The sequence below is a fragment of the Alligator sinensis genome, unplaced genomic scaffold (genome assembly GCF_000455745.1).
Source record: "Alligator sinensis unplaced genomic scaffold, ASM45574v1 scaffold391_1, whole genome shotgun sequence".
Taxonomy (NCBI): domain Eukaryota; kingdom Metazoa; phylum Chordata; order Crocodylia; family Alligatoridae; genus Alligator; species Alligator sinensis.
Genome location: NW_005841889.1, coordinates 4,273,628 through 4,293,982, shown reverse-complemented (window position 1 = coordinate 4,293,982; position 20,355 = coordinate 4,273,628). Strand labels below are relative to the sequence as shown.

The following is a 20,355-nucleotide window of genomic DNA, read 5'->3' as shown; positions in this document are numbered from 1 at the left end:
GCTGATGTTTTATCTATTACTTTGCCAACACATTGTTCTTTATTAGTGGGATTTACACCTGCTAACAAGCTTTAAGTTATTCCCTTGAGCACTGGTCTCAGGATCCTTACAATTTCCAAGTATTAAAATTATTTTTTGTCAATTAAGACTGGGCACATTTGTCATCAGCTTATCCCGGTTTTGTTTTTTTCTTTCCATACATAATGGCACATTTTCCTTATTAATTATCAACATACTGTGTTTCTTATTCTTCCTTTCCTTAATGGCATACTTTATATTGTAGAGCATTCTATTGGTTATAGAGTTTTTGCAGTGCTGTTTACACATGTATCAACAGTCAACTTGAGTTTCACTCCTTCATTCATTATAAACTGCATAAAACCCATGGGCCTGTTTTTGATTTAAGAACAAGGATGGATGAAGCCATTCAGATAAAGTAAAGAAAAAACCTCCAAAACTCCCAAAAGAAGCCCAACAATAACAAACAATTGAATCTCTTCCCCAGGTGCAAAATTATTTTCTCAGTAGTTGTGCAGAAATTCAGCTATCATTTGTTTGGCATTTCCAAATGCCCACATTCCTTTGAGCATCTTGCTTTCCTTTGTGAGGTCCTATTGGAAATAACAAAGTACTACCAAGGAGGCAGCGGCTTGCCATTCTTCCAACCAGGCCACCATTAGAGAGGAATCTCATGAGAAATGGACTCAAGCTGAGACTCTACCTTAACATCCTTAGAGTTCAGATGTTCTCAGATCTTGGGTTTTTGACAAAATTCCCTGGAGAAATAAATATTTATTTATTTGACCTGTCTGGCTAGTCAGTTGAGATGTCCAACTGAGCAGCTATTCTTTCCAATACTTATCCAGACCCTAATTCCACAGTTTAAGTTGTCCCATCATGAATGATCAGAAAGAAACCACTTTGTCCAGTATGTGGGAGTATGGCACAAGCATCTGTGCTTTGCATATGTAAACCAGTTAGTAAGACGGACAGGAGGAAGGGGCATACAATTTACCAGGAGTAAAAAGGACAGAAGAGAAAGCAAGCGGGTCCTGAATGCTGACTGCTGATTTTCAGAAGTCAGAACCCCAGTGTCCCAGTAACCAGGTCCTTCTATTGAATTGGACAAATGTTTATAGCATAATCAGTGTTGCCAACCCCTATGATTTTACATGTAAGTGTCATGACATTTTATATTTTTCTTAGACATTCAGCTACTGGAAAGAAGCAATTGCATGGAAACCTTATTTTTCATTGAGGAGTAAAAAGAATAGCTCTCATATTGAAACTTGAAATCATGAAGCAAGTTAACTCCCTAAGGTTCAGAAGGCAAATAACCCCAAAGTTGTTATTTTAATACAGATCTCATGATTTTTTAACCCAGTCTAATTTGGAAGGAGGGGCTGACTCAGGATTTTTGAAGATTTGAGGTTGGCAGTAATGAAATCCTAACTCTTAAAAGACTCCATTTTAGAATTAAATTAAACAAACAGATCATTTCTGCCAAAGATGAAATCTAACTATGTTTGTGATCTAACCATTCATTTCAGTATACCTTCTGCTGATATAAAATGCCATTTGACTGACATTCACTTCTGGATTTCTTAAACCTTTGTCTTTTTTCTTGAAGCTGGAATTTATTTTATCATTTTTTGCCTATTTGTCTATTTTAGAAGAAAAGGTTCAACAATAAAAGATACAATAAGCTGGCTACCCACCAAGTTTTGCTTTTATACATAACATTCCAATAACTTATCCTACCCATCACTTTGAAATGGGTCACTGTAAGTCATGCAGTGCTTCTAATGAAGATGTAGGGTGCCATCTGGTGGTCATTTAAATTTTGTGACAGACAATTAGGTTGCTATTTAGCCAATGTACTGCATGATTTGTGCTTCCTTCAATTTTTATTTTATTTAAAACAAAATATACGTGTTATAATAAGTCCAGTTTTCTCCTGTTGTATCTGGTTGCATTTTTGGTACAAGATATATGTGACATGGCAACTTTACATATATTTCATAGTTTTGCAGTTGCCAGGTAGCCCATTACACTAAACATGCCTTGCACAAGTTCATCCCAACCTCTGCAAAAATAATATGATAAAGAAAAATTATAAAAATTAGAGCCTCTTAAAAGAAGAGAGGGCCACTCTTATAGGGCCAAATTGTCATGCCTTATTCATTTAACATCAATATTCTACTTAATTGCCCACAACCGCAAATACTAAATGTAGTGACATTTTAAGTTATTTTTTGCATAAAGGCAAGGTTTCATATCTCATGTTTAGAGATGGAACTGGGTGGTTCTGTCTCCAGATCTAATGCTGACTTGGGATGTAATATTGGACTCATCGCACAGCCTCTTTGCAATTCCATTTCTGTAGCTGGTACCTGGTAAAACTCATCTCACAGAAAAATTGAGAGGTAAAGGTAATTAATGGTAGCAAAATGTTTAAAGATTGTTCTCTGCCACACAGCTTAGTGTTGAGTAACACCTAATGTAGATTTTTCAAATGTAGACTTTTAAAAATAATATAAACTAACAGTGCTGCTTTTTGTCCTTATGAGGCATGTATGCAATGATATCTTTACACTTTTCCTGGTACCCTCCTAACATGAAAGGACATGGGACCAAAATTCTCTGCAATTTAGTGCCATTTTAGCATTATGCCAAGAAATAATTTAAGTAATTTTCAAGTAAAATTAAAACAAATCCTTTATAGATCAATTATTTTTTAAGGAATTATTGTGAAACTAACAAGAGTATTATTCCACAAACATGAAAACACATATTTTAATTATTCTATTAGAGTTAACCATGTGAATAAAGTGAGAGGGTCCTGACCCTAGAAGAATCAGATTTACTAGTTAGAATTTTTAGTAGATTTTTAACTGTATTTCAGTGGCTGGCATCAGATTGTTACAGATCATTCTGATGATGGAATGACAAGGTAATTTAATGCATGCTGCATTAGGTCCAGCACTATCAAGGTACTTACATATGTGCCTAGGTTTAAGCACATCTAGAGTAGTGACAATACCTTTGCTCAATATCAGGCATGTGGTTTGGTCCTTGATAAATCAGCACCACAAATTATTACTGTCGTCCCACAGAACAGCATCAGCTTGTTAACAACCTTTCTTTTCATGCAAACTTCTTCAAGTTCAAGCAAGTGCAATATGGTTACTAAAGGAGTTCTATGTTTATGCCCTGTATTTTCTTAAGGCAGCACTACTTAATTTCATTACCCTTTGCCCATAGAGATCTCTTCTGAAAGACAAAGGCAGCTTACTCAGGTGGAAGAGCTTTTGGAAAAGGTGGAAAAAACAGATTTTGATTATGCAAAACCTAGTAAAATGGTCCATAGATATAATTAGTGTGTTGAATTCTAAATCAGGTTAATTATTAACTATGGAATCTGCTGAGATACCATAGGATATTTTGGTTTGTACTTTTTTTAAATTACAAGTAAAAACAAGCAAACAAACTATAAATCTTATTGCTTATTTTGCCTGCACACTCCAAAATAAATAAATAAATAAATAAAAGAAACTGCAATGATGGAAGAGATGCATTTCTTGCTGAGAAGCTAGAGCCAAAGCAATCCTATGATTATTTATGCATCACATGGGGCCCATAACAATGAAGCAAACTATGGAAATACAAACACTAATACTAATATTATGATGTGAGAGGAGCTTTGAATTTCTGTTTGGAATTGTTGCAGATATCCTGCCCATTTCTTTTTATAATCCAGAGCAGTTAGGCATGCAGTGGACAAAGTTCAGGGATGTGTAAGGGTTTCTGGGAGTAGAAGGCAGCACAGAACAGGAACTTGCTTCACCCAGAAGTTCCCCTTCCTCCTGTCACACAGGGCCAGGGCACAGCCAGGAGAGAGAAGTCCTGTTAGCATGTGTGAGCAGGAGAGGGGGAGGGGAGCAGTCGGAGGAGAATAAGGATCAATCAGCAGTTGAGGACAAGCTGTGATATGAACACAGTGATAGTTCCAGTCAAGTGAAGACAGGTGAGAAAACAGCCTGAAGTGCCGCTGGAGGCAAACTGTTAAGTTCATTATCAACTCACCATGGAGTAAAAAGGAAAAGTGTATTTCCTGGGTTGCCATTTCCTGGCTTTTAGCCTTGTCTCAATGTGTATGAAGTGAGTTAGTTATTTCTATGCTGGAAGCAAATCCAAAGTCTGCATAGCGCTGTACACTTCAGCACTCAACTTTGCATTATTTTTTTAACGTTGGTCTCTGCGTTTTATTCATATAATTAGCCATTCAAACTGGTGTCCCAGTGAAATGTGTTTGACACGTTTAGCACTCAGCCAGGGACAGACGAATTGTGTCCAAGCTGTCAGTCATTCTTAGACTTGGGTGACTAGTGAAGGTCTTAGAAAGCCTGTCCCCAGATGGCTTGAAGCTCAGCTTTGCAGACTTATGTTCTGATCCTATCATGAGCATCCACAAGGGAGTCTCTGTGCATACATGGGATACCTTCCCACTTAACCCCAACTAGTGCTCTATGCATACATAGGGGTCTGTCTGCGTGGAGCACTTGGCTGGATAGTGTCGTATGCAGCTCAGAAGGGAAACTGAGTTCTCAACTTTGAGAACTCTCACCAGTGCAGTTTCCTAATCTTCAGACCACCTTCACCACACCTAGACCTAGAGCTGCCTTCTCTTACTGGTGCCTCCCTAGCTTAATGGACTAAGACACAGAATCATATTCTGCTTGATACCACACTGCCCATTGACTTCTTTATGATGGCATGTGTCTAACAAGGCATAAAGAGGCCACTAGCTATTAACAGGTTTTAAAAAAAACCTACAAAAACACCAAACACAATTGTATACAAAACCTGAAATATTTTACTTTTTTTTTTTAAACTTTGATCTAAGTTTACTTAGATTTCATGAACTTGATACAAGAGCATTTGATATGAATTGGTAAATAAAACACTGTAATAGATAGCCACAATAAACTTTGTTAGAAATGTACATGTTGCGAAAATAATAATAAAAAAACAGCATGATGTCTGGGTTATATTATATAAATGCTCAACAAGAACAGTATACTAGGGAAGCTTAAAAACCCTGCTCTGCATAAGTCTGGGGCCCTATTCAACTAACTCTCTTAGACTCCTTAGCGCTCAGAATCTATGTCACACTATAACAGTATAAAGGTTAGTTAATAAGGCCTCAGTTGTTTCCTGTAGCTGTTTTTTTCATGGACATCACATCCAGGTAATGTGTATATAAACAAAGCTCATAAGAAATGTACAAATATAAAAAGCTACAAACATTAATAAATTACATCATCACAAAACACAGAAACACTTCACAAGGTGCTAGTAAAATAACTGTATCCCCCTCATAATACAAGAATTAAAACAAAGAGCTGGTATTAAAGTTGAAGATTATTCTTCAAAATGTGTCTTAAATAGATTATTTTGTACTCTGATTTGATTCTGTATAAGACGTTTTCTAAGGCTGCACAAAGTTTTACTTGTTTTTCAGGCAACGCCCAAATCCAGAAAGAAAGGAAAATGAAAAACAAAACAAAATCAAAACAAACCCTTTTAGAATCAAACTAAAAATACAATGGTTGATAATACTCAGCCAAAACTCGTATAAATGTTAATGAAGGATTCTATAGAAAGAAATTTCTAAAGATACTTTACTCTTATAAAAAAGAAGTTATTTAAAAAGCTATGTACAAGCTACATTCTATGAAAAATATGCCTTAGTAAACACATCTAAAAAATTAAAATACGGGGTTGCCTGAGAAACAAATTTAACCCCTCAAGTGTTTATATGCAGACAAGCAGTTTAATGTAAAAGAATGCACTCTACACCAAACACTAAGAGAGTTAAAAGACAAAAAAGTATCCAGTCAAATTGTCAATAAGCTACACTTTCCCCACTATCAGACACCTGGGTACATGCAGCCTTCATTCCCAAGGTTACCTACATGTATCTGATAAGAAGTGCTTTGATATGAGCATCAAAAGCTGCACATGAAGAAGCAGAGCTTGACCTCATATACTGCAGTTAAATGACTGCAAAGTCTGCAACACATCTTGGCATGCTGTGGAGTTCACCACGGATGCAGGCAATTATACCATCATGTATACCAGTTGCCTGAGAAAACTGACCCTCAAGCAGAGAGGAAACGCAAAGGTTTAGCTAAAACTCCCAATCAGTTCTGAACCCCCTAAAAGAGGTGGGCCTTGCCAGTCCCAAGTGGGCTGTAAACCAGCTTTCACTGTGCATAAACACACGCTGTCTTGTGCACCCAGGGTTGTCCAACCGTCAGCGGGATGAGGCGTGGAATCGTGCTCAGGTGTGGAGACAGCTCTTTTGGTTGGCCCATACTTCTGTCATGACCAGGGAGAAACCATCATGTTCTGCCTTATGCAGACTGCCTCCTGCATTTATAAGTGCACCTTAAAATGTCTTGGGAACTCAGACACAGAAAATATCCCCCTTTTTAAATAGAATTTCAATGCAGAATTAATTTTAAAACTCAGGTCTATTTCTCCTTGACCAAATACCTCTGTAATGTTGGTATATGTTTTCTTAAGTGAAGAGTAACTGAAGTGGATGTGCATTCTGCTAAAACAACCTGGCTTTTACTTATGAACAAATTAGAGGGATACTTTCCTAAAACTGGAATGATCCTCAATTTCTTGGATTATTATTAACTTTTTGCGAACTAGTCACTCTCAGCAATTTGAGAAAGGACATCTATATTAAAAAATATTTATAGCAGTATTCTGTACACTTTAACTGCTGAAAGTTAAAAAGAATTATTAAAGTGGTGGCAAAAAGTTAACTGGTATTGTCCCTAAAATGATGCACAATACTACTGAAGTCCTTCAAGAGTTGAAGAGTTAGTGTCAGCTCAGGAGTTACTGAGCTCTGATCAAGTCCCAGTTTTCTAACTATTAAAGAAGAAGTTTCCCATTCCGATGGATTTTCAAAATCTTCCCAAGCCTCTGCTTAGCGGTAGCCATACCCTTTTTTGTACGTTTTCCTGAAAGTAAAAAGAAAGGGGAGGGGAAAAAGACAGTTTAAGCAACAGCAGTTACAGCTATGCAGAAACAACAGAACAAGATATTTAGATCCAAAGTAGAAGGGCTAAATTTGTATCTTCTGCAACCATACTGATATCTGATTCTCACCTGAATTAACTGTACATTTACTACAGATTCTCACAGTTTATTTTTACATGCTGCTCTATGGATAAGTATCACAACAATCAAAATGTTCTAATGAAAAAGGGAATGTGCACCATATACCATCCCGATGACTCATTCAGCATGGATCTTAAACAAGTTTAACTGAGAGTAAAACATACGGCACAAAAATTCTGAAAATAGCATTTACTGGATAATTGTGCTGATGAGCTGAAGGAGGCAAGTTTTGACAACATACAGTCTGCAATCCTGCAGATAGCTATCTGCAGCTGCTTGACAGCTAGAGAATGAGCCAGGGTCAGAGCTGGCTATATATTAAGCCCTTGAGCCTCTGTCCACCAAACAATATTGTTCCCTATATCAATAAAAATGCAACACTCATTTGCTCATCCTTTTATGTTCTCTAGCAATTAAACCTCCTGAAATTTGATCATCAGTATCTTCTCTGAGTGTGTTGGGCACTAACCTACCCTTCAGATCCTTCCTTTCTTCTCCTACAATCAACCATTCTGCATCACTTTACAACAGCCTTGAAAAAAGTGTGAACAGCTGAATACTTACGGTGCTATCAAAGTTAAAAAATACCATGAAGGCAGGGTATGAAAAATCACGTGTTAAAAGTTACAGTTAAAAATCTATTCATGTATGAAGTTGCAGGTGCTGTTTGTTTATGCTGCCAGCATTTTTCTACCCTAGACACGTGTCTTCACTGTGGTTTCTGGAGGCAACTGAAGTGTAACTAAGATCTTAGCTACATGGCTTGCCAAATACCGTATAACTTCGGGTCACAAATTCAAGTGGTTTGAAGAGTACGTTAGACTACACAAAGTAAACAGACCAGAATGCTCACTTAGTTTTACTCTCTATAATGTGGGTCTTTGTAAAACACATGCAACTGGACACAGCCATGCTCTCATAACTATGCATCTACTTTAAGAATCCAATCCAAAACCAAGTAAACTGGAGTCTTACAATTGTTTTAATAGGCTTTGGAGGATGCCTAAAGGGATAGGCCATGAACCTCAGTGTACTACTTCAATGTAATTGGAGTTGAAAGTTGGTTACATGGTTAAGAAAAATACAATGCTGCTGTTTGAAAAATATTTTCTTCTCCCCACTCATACATTCCCAGTCTTCAAGCATGAACTCTTGCACACATCTCCAGCAACAGCAAAGCTACATAATTTTACTTAACCTTGCTCCCTCCACTCTTAAGACCCCATTAAATCCAACCTTATAGCCCCCACTTTGGCATCTATCGCACAGCTACCTTAGTAGGTATCACAACCCCCACTCCTTTTAATAACCAGCCACCCAGGACATCAGAGTGCACTCCTTTCTCACCAGAGAGGCAAAGCCTTTGCTCACTTAGCTGAGAGTGGTGCTTGGGAGTCTTGACCCGAGCCGCACTCTGCATTCTAGCCCAAAGCCCTGGCAGGGCTGCACACCTTCTTGGGGCAGCTTCTGAGCTATTTTTAGTTCATAATATAACCCTGTTTATTTCAACAGATCTACTTGTGTCATAATTTGAACATATCAATATGCAGCTTAGGATGAACTGTTTTTTTTGGCCTCTGTGCTAACAGCCACAAGAATAAAACCACAAATTCCTGTTCATACTAGTAACTTTCTCTGGTTTCATATTGTGAACCCAGATTTTGCAATAAGTATAACACTTTGGGAAATGACAGCACTTCTGGGCCAGTTCCAAAAAGTGCAAAGGCTCTTATATTGCCTCTGAGGCTAGATGTTGCTTTTTCCCAAGACCACTTACATCTGTCTCCCAGAAGAGAAAGTCACAGGCTTGGCATGTACACCCATCACCCTTCTGATTAGGGTTAGTGAATGCACTGCCTCTTTTCTGCCATTGATTCAATGATGCAATCCTGGGACACCCATTCACATGCATAAGCCGTCTTATCCTGCAAACCTTTTTAGAGGTTGTCCTTCAGAACAGGTGGAAGATGCACCCACAGGTAGTCTGGTGGTGGGGGTGCACTTCTGACAGTTAGGAGGTGTGCACCTAGGGCTCCCTTTATTAAGCCAACAGCTGAACTAATAACTCTGGAGGCAGGTCCCCTTCACTTCCTTCTCTCCTGCTCCATGAATCTTGGAGAGAGGTAACTCTGGGGCAGAGAATAAAACCTAAAACATGAGACTGAAGTCACCAAGCTACAACACCTGACTTCTCCACCCTCTTCCTGGCCCAATGAACGTTGGCTGGCCCAATGAATGCTGTCCTGGCTGCCCAGTGGTGCAAGCTCCTAAGAAGGGAAAGCCACAAATGAGGCCTAACCTGTGGGCCTGCTGATTGCTCTCTTCACCCCATGGATCTTAAATTCAGAGCAATGCAGTATCAGCATTTTTCCTAGCAATGCCTCTGGCTTCATGTTTGAGGCAGTCATAGGGGATGTAGAAATAGGAGTTGTGCATATTACATTAAATAGTGTGTGTGTGAGGGGGACCCTTGAAATAATCTTAGATGAGGGGAAAAAAGAAATTAGTAGCAGCTCCCCCCAGGCAACACCCTCATTCACAGTTCAAGCTAGCCACAAGAAATCTTGCTGTCCTGGCTGTGGAGTAGGCACACACTGAGGGGGAGAGCACTGATACAAACAGGCGCAAATGGTTAAAACCCCCAGAAGAAGGTGCAAGTCCTTGGTTTTGGTCTCCTTTGCAGCTTGTTATGGATCTACACTAATCAGTCCTTGACTAGAAAAACTGAGCAAACTGGGGAGCAAAGATTTAAACTACATTTCTCTGGTCTGGTATGGATAATCAGACCACTGCTCTACAAATTTAGGCTCTCTCTTGAAAACTGTCTTCCTGGTCTCATTTCAAACCTGCTTTTTTTGCCACAGAGGGGCCAGCCTAAAGAGATGATTAGAAACGGCAACCTGATAAACTAGCCTGTAGCCTGGTGCTTAAACTGTGTCCCTGGGAGGTCAAAGCTCTAAGCTCATTTTCCTTCTGGGCCTCTCTTTTTCCCCATGACAGACCTCCACACAATGAGCACATCAACCCGAGAAGTTTCTAGCCCTGAATGCACGCCTGGCAGGAGAACATCCAAGCTGCTGATGCATCTTACACAGGCATAGGCCAGAAAGGAAAACAAGTACTAAATGCAATCTAGCATTCAGAGATCAGCCCCTTGGCCTTCTATCTCCAAGACATAATGAAACCTGCAGAGGTACACTCCAGCTGGTGGACTCTCTTCTTGGCCCCATGAAGCCTGCCTTCCTGCCTGCACAAAGGCATAGCCACAAGAGGAGCCGGGTGAGCACCTCCATAGGCTACTGTAGCCTTATAGTTTGAGCACTTGCCTAAGTTACCAGAGCTATGTGTTCAACTTTCCCATTGGCAACAGAGGTTAGTGACCCCCTGGCACCTGCTTTCTATCCCTGCCAGCTTAAAGAGCCAGCAGTTCATGACCTTATCAGCCACATCTCCCACTTCCCATTAGTGTGTTCAAATCAGCAGGCAGGCGGTGAGAGGGGTTTTGTATTCTGCAACAGAATAGCCCTCACAACATGAACTGGCAATGTGAAGATCAGAACCTACAGCACCTACTTCTCAGGTTATCCCAACCAAGTGCTGGTGGCCTGGGTAGGCTCCTGCTCAGGTTTTCTCTTTCAAGCCCATGAATCATTCCTATCTGTGCACAATACCAAAGCTACAAAAGAAGGGTCCCACTTGAAGGTTATTGTCCTGGGAGATAGGAGAAATGCTTCAGAGTCTCTTCCCATTAAGACAAAGCCCCCCTTTCTCTAGGAGCACTTCTTCCAAGAACATTTCAAATGCACCTCCCTCACCTCCCAGGAGAATTCCACAAGTGCCCGGGTGAACTAAAAGAACTGGAACAATCCAGGGTGCATAGAGCAGTATAACCAGGTCCCACAGCTCAGGGGAACCACTACCTTTCAAAAGCAGACTGCTGCTCAAGTGTGCTTTTCCTTACCCCACACAGCTTGCTTTCCTGTCTGCACAGCAGCAAAAGGAGAATGGAGAAGACAATGGAGTCTCTTCTGGCTCCTTGAATCTTGCCTTTCTGGATGCAGGGAGCCATAGGCTCAAGAATGGGGTACAAAAGGCAACCTACTGGGAACCTGCTGGCAACCTGTAGCTTCCCAGGAACAGTTCATGTTCCTGGGAAGCAGAACATGTGGGTCTGAAGCCCTACTAGTGGTACAGGTCAGCGACCACTGGTTTCTGACTTTCTGGGTCAGTGCTTTGCTCCTCCTTAGGCCATCCACCCAAGTAGTGGGAGCTGAGTGGATTCAAAACTCCACCTCCTGCCTTCCAAAAGCATGTCCTATCCCCAGGCAAGACAAAGTTTGCATTTCAAATTAAATAGCCACAGGCTAAAAATACAGAAACAGCCAGGAGGTACAAAGACCAAACCCTACAACCCTCATCTCATGCTCCCAACACACTGAGCAGAAGTAACTGCCTCATGTTTTCTTCTCTTTGTCATTTGAATCTTGAATTACTGCATGCACAGTGCAAGCACTTTCAGATAAGAGCCATATGTAGAGACTGTGTTCCCTTCCCCAGGACTAGTCAGGCTTTCTACACTGAGCAGCTATTGCCCTGAAAAGTGAAATACTACTACAGTTCAGAGAGGAGAACACAGATATTTTAGCTCTGACCTGAACCAATGCACCCATGGACTGCAGACCCAGCAGCCCTCAGAGCTTTGGCCCAATGAATCCGGTATTCCTGGCTGCACAACAGCACAGCTTCAGTGCCTTGAGCTGGTAAATATATTTGCCCAGGAGATCTTGTAGCCTCTTGGCTGGGGTGCTTACAAGGGAGACAGGACTCCTGGGTTCAGGTCCCTGTTACCTAGATTTCTTCTCTAGTTTACATTAAACAGTCATTGGTAAAAAAAAAAAATCAAAAACCAAACAACTCTGCAAGCTATAGTGAGAACCCAGAACACCAAGCTCTGAACCAAACACTTAACATAGCCAGGCTAGCAAAACTGGCTTTTCCTTGGGCAGGGGTATTTTCCTGGCCCTATGCATCTTACCGCTCTGGCTGCATAATGGCACAGCTTCTAGTGGAGGGGTGGAGAAAGCGGTCATCCTGGCTTCCTTTGTAGAATGGTGGTTCACACATGGCCCTGGGTAGGTAGAAGGAGTGGGTTTGAATCCTTTCAGAGCACTGACCCAGCCACTTGGATGTTTGGGCTTCTTAGCCTCCTCAGCCTGAGAAAATTCAAAGTCACCCATCCCGCCGCCCAGGCGAGGGCTCTAACCAGCAGGCTAGAAGCTGGATGGATTTTGCATTTAACAGCAAGCAGTTCAGGGTTAAAATACTGAAAGAAGCCAGGGAGCATTAATAAGAACCTGGAATTCCCAACAGAAATGTTAGCCCATTGGGCTATGGAGCCAAGCTCCCTCTTGTAGTCTTCCTGGCCCCATAGACTTTGCATTCCTGTCTGCACAGTGGCACAGGTTCACAAACAGGTCAGGAGAACACTTGTCCCAGAATCTTTTTTTGGGAGGCATCACATTTGCACTCAGAGCACTCACCTAACACAAGTAAGAGCTTTTCACTCTGAGGGGATTCAAATAAGCCCCCTTTATGCAAGGTGAAACATAGGCCAATAATGCTCGCCTCACTCAGTATGCACAGTTACATCCTGAACTGGCATAATTCAGCTTAAAGCCACTGAAACATATAGAGACACAATAGAGCAGGCATGCAGAACTGTATTTTAGAGAACAATCTTGCCCTCACTGGTGCACAGACTAGGTGATGGATAAGGTTTTGGCTATTTTTCTGTGAGCCTGTGAAGATTGATATTACCTTTGGCAGCTGCATTGTTCGGTGATGATGAGGGTCTCTTCTGTGTGAGGAAAACTCCAGGTGCCATAGGTTGAGAACCTCTGTTTACCTGGGCAACTCCAAATGTGCTTGCCCCAGCAGTATATTCATGGTCTGTTAGAGTACTGCTGTGGGACTCTAATTTCGGCTCAGGAGAGCTGCCTTCCTGAGAGAGTTTGTTTGTGTTGTTGGGAGACAGTTTCTTTTTGGTATTCTTCTTCTTTTTGCCTTTTTGTTCCTCCTTTCAAGAAAGCATTGAATTCCCATCAGTCCCAGAAAATACTGAGTTACTATGATAACCTGAAACATTTACTTGTTTTGTTAGACTTTGATTTAAGACAGAAATCAAAATATTGCCAGAACTTGATAATACAACAGAGTCACCAGAACTGTTAAATGTTTAGGAAGCACAATTTGTTCATAACAGCGCTTTTATCGATTGCTGGCCTATTAGTTGTATCCCCTGTTGTCTCTCTTGTCTCTATTGTAAGATCTCTGTGGCAGAGACTGTTTTTCTGTTGCAGGCTGGTACACTGCTTTAGCATGATGTATGACTTATGTGTCTTATGGTAATAGAAATAACAACAAAAGAAGCGAATATCATGAGCCTGATTCTCAGTTACACCAAAATTACAATGATACCTGGGCTCTGCCCCCAGTTTGTTGTATATGCTGCCTGTCAGGGGACTGGTTAGTGTACCCTACACTGTGGCTATTCTGTTTTCCACAGCTCACAGAGGGCTATGGAGGCTAAATCAGAGTAGCTCTGAGACTGCTCTGATATATACCAAGGACTGGGCCAGGGATTCAGGAGTTCACAAGGAGAACAACTGATGCTTTCTCCCTTTGTTGCTGAACAGTGCAGGAAGAGAGTCACTGAGAACCAGGGCTAGATTCTTTTCATCTCACATGATAACATTCTCTTCTGTGCTGCAAGGAAGGCCTCTAGAGCATCAAGACTACACAGGTTCAGAGTATGAGCCAAGACTGAGACTCAAGCAGGTTTTAGGCCTGTGCTGACCCTCTGTGTAGGGCCAAATTTCACTCACAATGAAAAAAAAGTTTAAACTGGCTCCTCAGTTCTGTGCTATGTCATGTCACCTGCTGTTTAGAGTTTTTTGGTATTTCAAAGGAGGTTAAAGATCACATTGCAGAGAAAATGCAGTGTTAAACAGTGGATGGTATATTTGGATGGCCGCAGAGAAAATGCAGTGTTAAACAGTGGATGGGATATTTGGATAGCTTTATTCCCCTGGATTTTCCATAAATTCAGATTATCTGACACGGAGGCATAACAACCATTTTTATAATGAAAGTTTCTGGTATAAGGGGATGGACTTATAAGGGATAACTACACCCAGTCTGATAGACAATTATTTTTTTAAGAACCACAGTTAAAAATCTACTCCTGTAAATTAAACCAGTTTAGATTTCATCTGCATGTGTCCATACTGCGAGTCTCTTCCTAAAAGCAAACAAGCTGTTGCCTGCTTCACCCTGCTCCACTGTTGCAAGGCATAGTAACAACCAACTACTGGATGAGATACCCCAAAGTAGATGTCCATCCCGGTCTAACTGGCACTGATGGACAAAACTCGTGTACATCACACTGGGGTATGTGTTTGTCTTTCTGTGTCCTAAGAGAGTTTTATAGCAACTCTCAAAAGGTTAACAAATATAATTAAAATAAGAAAGTACTTATGAGGAAATCTGGTATAATCCTTGATTTTGAATTACTTAGGGTTAAAGGTTCAAAGTGACTTAAGGCCAGATTTTTCAAGAAGATATCTAGGCATCAAAGTTGTATTGATTTCACTGAGAATTAGGGACTGTCTATACAGCACAAGGCAGAGCTATGAAACCCTGTACTCACTCCATTAGTACCGACTCTATGGGTTTGTACATGAGTACTAGCTCTCAAACTAGAAATATGCTAAACGGCAGCACCTGCTGTCATGTGTTACTGCACTACTACAGCTACACAACTTCTGGGTCAGGAGGTGGCGTGCTCAGAGCACTTGGGGTGTTTCAGGACAGAGCTGCCTTGTACTGTTAAGGCATAGGTTTAATGGCTGGTATACTTCAAAAAAAAAGCAGGACTTAGGTGCCTACGTCCATTTTTCAAATGGGATTTACGCATCTAGTCTACCTGGCTATTTTGAAAGTCTGCAAGGTGTTTATCTATATCTATGGATGCTAAAATGCCATTCCTTTCATTTTTAGTGAGTTTTAGATTCTTGAGACCTAAAGATGTAGATAGGTCTTCTAGGTTTACTGGTAATTTTGTCAGTGTGTAGCCATGTGTTGTGAACATTTCTGTAGCATTCCTTAAATTGCTTAATTTCCTTATATTTCTTGAATTCATAGATCATTTAGTCTGATAAACTAGGCCTCCTCTACACTGTAGCATTGCTAGATGTCTGAAAGTGTGCTTTGGGGCCCAAATCCATCTATATTGAGGCCATTAGGATTTGTGCCACTGACTAAATGGAATACAGTATTGGTCTTGTACTTGAATTAAACATGAACTATTTTGACAAGACAGTTAACATTCAAGAAGCATACAGCTCCATTTTAAATATGGTATAATTTTAATAGAAAGCTATCTATCTAGCAAGCAACCTCACCTGCTGGGACAACTTGGCAGCTGCTGCTGCCAGTCCAGTTTCAATGGATGCAACTCTTGTACCCTCTCGAACAGGTCTGTCTTGTCGAGGTACTGAGGGGCCAACTCTTGCTATATGTAAAAAACAAATCAAAAGAAGAATCAATTTACAGTAGAATTGCAACAGTGTTTGTGCAGAGGGGGCAACTATAGTCCTAAGGAGTGCAGGGAAAGGGCATGAAAAGTACAGGAAAGATCTTATCCATTAGGGTCCTTTGATGGAGGTGGTGCCAGTGTCCTTAATGGTGAAGGGTTATTAAGGCCATGGAGTGGCACATGAGGAGAAAGAACTCAGATTCTACCAAACTGTGTAGCCTTCAGGAGGAAACTTACCTTCTCCTCTAGGATGTCACTGGTTTACCACATTTAGTAAAATATAAAAAAAATTAGGGAACCTGAATTCATTTCAAATCAACTGGGCAGATGTTTCACAGGGATTTTTACAAACTGTTTGTGTCATAAATGGCCAGAGAAGATTTCAACCAGTGGAGGAGTTATGCTAGGGTCCACATAAGCACCCCTTCCCTTCCCTGTCATCCTCAGCTTCTAAGGTGCCAGGCAGCACTGAATGATATGTACTGAATGCTTCACGGACAGCCCCAGTAAAACTGCTGTAAATTTTTAGTAGCCCCTAGAGCTCTTCTAATTTATGCCAGGGCTTGCAGTGCTCCTACTTGGTGCAGAATCAGGCCATTGTAAAAGGTGGTCTAAGGTGGCATTTGTCTTCTCCCACTTTTTGTGAGATGCAGCACAGAAACTGTCCCCACTGGTTATTCAGTCTTACTGAACAGCTTTTACACACACACACACACACACACACACACACACACACTCTCTCTCTCTCTTTCTGTTTTCTTTAAAACTGCTCATTGCATATAGCAATGAGCTGCTTGACACTGAGATTTCACCCTTGCATCACCTTAAGAGTGGGAGCACATCATCAAGCTTACCAACAGGATGCACGGCTACCCAAAACCTGTTGTTTATTTTTAAAAAGTGGATGAAAGATGCACAATGCCCCGGATGTGTTAGTCTGAATGTAGTACAGTACAGAGTGGATTATCCAGATAGTCAATTAATCAGAAGGTTTTATGCAAAGCATTCTCTGGTAGGTGGGTTGTGTTTGTTGATGAGACTACTACACGTTGTTTATTTACTAACACTTTGAGATATTAAAATGTTGCATGGAACCATCTGCTTATGTCTTGTTGTTTTTTAACATCTGCTATGCAATACAGTAATTAAAATATAGTTTTCTGCACTTTATACTGCAGCGTTTAATTATCCAGAAAAACTGCTTCTCCAGAATGGCGGTGATGCTAATTATTTCAGAAAGTCAATGTTCTACTATATTTACAAAATTGGAACAGTTACATACCATTAAAAGGGAGCTTCCCCTCTAACAAGGACTGTCCAACTTCTAAATCTCCAGGGGGCCCATATGTCTGGGGAGGGCCACACCCACTGCTACAGCAGATGCTCCCTCCCCCACTGATGGACTTTGCAGGCACGATTCCACTCCCACCACCGTCCCACGTGGGCAAGGTCCTCCCCTCCACACAGCCCTGACTGTACATGGCCTGGACTTATCCTCAGCTCTCCACACTGCCCTGCAGCTGAAGTGATAGGGGAATAGTGGATGGGGGCCTGGGGGCCATAAATTAACCCCTCACAGGCTACATACAACCCTAGGGCTACCTGTAAGAGAGCCCCAATCTAGATTGTCACGTTCCTTATGATAAAATAACAAGCCACGCTGTTCTTTAGTAGGCCTGCCACTTGAAATATTTCCACCCACCTCCCACCCCTTATCCACAAGTCAGACCATTACAGACATCAAAGACTTGCCTGTCGGGCTGTACGGAGCATCATCAGAACTTTTTCTTTTCTTTGATCTTGATTTGAATACTGGATTATCTTCATCCGATTCAAGGGAAGGGTAAACTAGACCAGGAAAAAAAGTATACTTATAATATATCAGTTGCTTATACAGTGTTAAACAATACTGTTTGGGGTGTAACATATGTACAACCATGTGGAATCCCTTAGAACATCTTCCCCTCTTTCCTGCTCGTTCCTAGCCACAAATATCTTACTGAGATATTATAAAAGAAGGGCCAAATTGTTTGTTGTGAGAGAAAATACTACTTAGGAGATAGGAAACATAGTGAGGACCCACTAACAGGACTCTTGTCAGAGGAAGGGTCTGTCCTTCACTTAATGAGTAGAGCATTTGTCACCCTTTTGCTTGTGGTAGTCCCAGGATCAGTGCCAGAGCCCTGGGAGACCTAGAGAGAGTCTGGCTCTATTCTCACCGGGTCCTGCTTCTGCCTAACCCCATTGCCAGCTCCTCCTGGGTTCACGGGTCCCTGATCTTACACCGTTCTAGCATAAAGTGGAGAAGGGACAAGGGATAGGGCAACCTCTTGTCTTCTTGATATGTTTGGGGACCTTCCTTCAATTGCTGGTACTACTAATGAATCAGAAAAAATGTTCCTTCCATTTCCCCAGGGACAGCGTCTGCTTTTAAACAATGAATGGGCCTCATTTAAAAGCCAAACTAGAGAGATTCTCTCTCTTCCTCTCATCTATGACACTCTTTTATGATCAGGGGGTTGCAGAGTGTTACTCAACATGGAACCTGATATAGAAAAAGCAGCAGACACCAGAACAAGGAGCAAAAGGAAAAACAAGGCTGGATCACTTTAGGGGACTGTCAAGTCCCAAGCATAAAGAGCATAGCAAAATCTCAGCTATCATTAAAAAAAAAAGTAAACTCGCTTTCCTGGTTATGGAAAAATGCTTGAAGACATGATCATAGTGTAAGCAAGGAAGTGATACTGGCCTAAGTTTGCAGATGCTTTTGAGGTGAGAAATGGCCTATTCCTGGCAGTGGCATGTTAAATCAAAAGACCTGGTCTTGGAGCCCCACCAATGCATTTTATTGGTGTCTTTTAATTATTCATTAAACTAGCTTGAAAATCAGACTTATAGTAACACTGAAGAAGAAAATCCTGGTTCGCATCTGGCTTAACTGGTCATGGAGTGTGAAAAACTATAAAAATGCTCTCTCTCTTACATTTTGTTTGAGTTCTGCTAAATTCAGAATTAGCTCAGACAAGCCCAGTTGTGCTGCATTCCAAGGCAGCAAGGCCTACTGAACCGGACGCAACGGAAACTTGGAATTTTGGAGTACTAATTCTTGCATGACCATTCCCATCCTGGGTGGCTTTAGGCACATTATTTAAGCTTCTGGTTCTTCATTTTTCCTTCAGTAGACGGGGAATAATAATTATAATTGGCTCACTTCACATGAGGCGGGGAAGAAGAGGGCATATGATTTTAAGTGCTCATTATTAGCTTGGAGAGCATTGCATCTTTCCAGTGCTTCTACAAATCTATCTTTGGTAAGACATAAATGGATGCTGGGTGGAGAGAGATGATGGTATTCATGGAAACTGTAGAGAATGGTTTTCTTTGCATTTCAAAATATGAAAAGTGGCCACTTGCCATCCAAATTGTTCTCTCTGTATATTTTATAGTCCTTTGGGTACATAATAACAAAACTGAGTTTTATCCAGTTCTGTATAGTATCAAATTTTATCCAGTCCTGAGATTACCTGATCGATTTTTTTAAATGTGCATTTAATTTTTATTTCAGTTTCTGTTTGTTAAGGCAGTATATGGTTTCAACGTAAACATAACTCAGCCACTGAACTGAAAATCTGTTCGCCAGATGCAGTACAAATGGAGTCTTTGTAAACGAAGCTCACTTACAACAAAGAAAACCCATTAAATAGTAGCGTAAATATATAATTAACAAGAATGTTAGTGTTTAAAATATAGCCCTATCCACTTTCACATTGTCACATGGAGATCGTGTCTGTAAATTATACTTTCACAAGATTTTTAATGTAATTTATCTTGACTGATATGCCTATAGGTGCTGTAACTGCAAACGAGCAACATGCACTTGAATTCTTTTGAACACGTATATACAATATTTTCAAAATGAAAATGGCTTGTTTTCATTAAACTTCATAACTTTTCAATTTAAACTTTACATGTATCAAATGGTGAAAGCACAGAGTACTTCCAGACAGAAATTATGTTTTTAAACCAGCCAGCAGCAACCTTTTAAAGTAACATTCTTATGAAGTTGCTAAACAACTGTATTCACTTCTTGAGCACTACATGACGTTATGGTTTTATTTTTCTATCAATCTTAGCATTTTTACTTATTCCACTTTCCCACCTTTTTACATTATTTAAAAGTTCTCTTCGAGACTGAAGTTGATATACATGCCTAAAACATATGCATAAAAACATATGGCACCCTTGTACCCATTTTTTCTGCTTTTTATTTACTTTATTGAATAGCACTCCCTTATCAGCATTATGTTTTATGTTAGGCTGCATAAAATCTGTACATAGTATAAAGTAAAAAAATTAAGATAGTGACACAGGTGACTCCTCTCGTTTGTATGATTTAATAGCTGTCTAATTATTATGGTTTAATTGTATTCCTAAGCTTCTTAAAATATATTTGCCATGTTATATAATTATTTTAGCTTAATAAGAATCAAATATCAAACATCTGCTTGCCCACGCTCCTATGTTTCATATGGTTAATCTGGTCCATTTTTTCTTAT

General features: G+C 40.5%; 1 protein-coding gene across 6 annotated transcripts in view; it reads right to left on the bottom strand.

Moving 5' to 3' along the window:
• Positions 1-4,858: 4,858 nt before the first annotated feature.
• PHF2 (PHD finger protein 2) overlaps positions 4,859-20,355 on the bottom strand; it is a 175,433-nt gene continuing 159,936 nt past the window's right edge. For 4 of the 6 annotated variants that reach the window (XM_014517077.2, XM_014517078.2, XM_014517080.2 and 1 more), the window contains 5 exons: positions 17,552-17,647; positions 15,666-15,775; positions 13,021-13,279; positions 12,239-12,331; positions 4,859-7,043 (listed from right to left, as the gene is read on the bottom strand). In XM_014517077.2, coding sequence (XP_014372563.1) covers positions 6,955-7,043; positions 12,239-12,331; positions 13,021-13,279; positions 15,666-15,775; positions 17,552-17,647 — 647 coding nt within the window. In that variant the 3' untranslated portion in view covers positions 4,859-6,954. The remainder of the gene's footprint in view (positions 7,044-12,238; positions 12,332-13,020; positions 13,280-15,665; positions 15,776-17,551; positions 17,648-20,355) is intronic. The other 2 variants (XM_014517079.2, XM_006017999.3) reach the window with 1 other exon arrangement.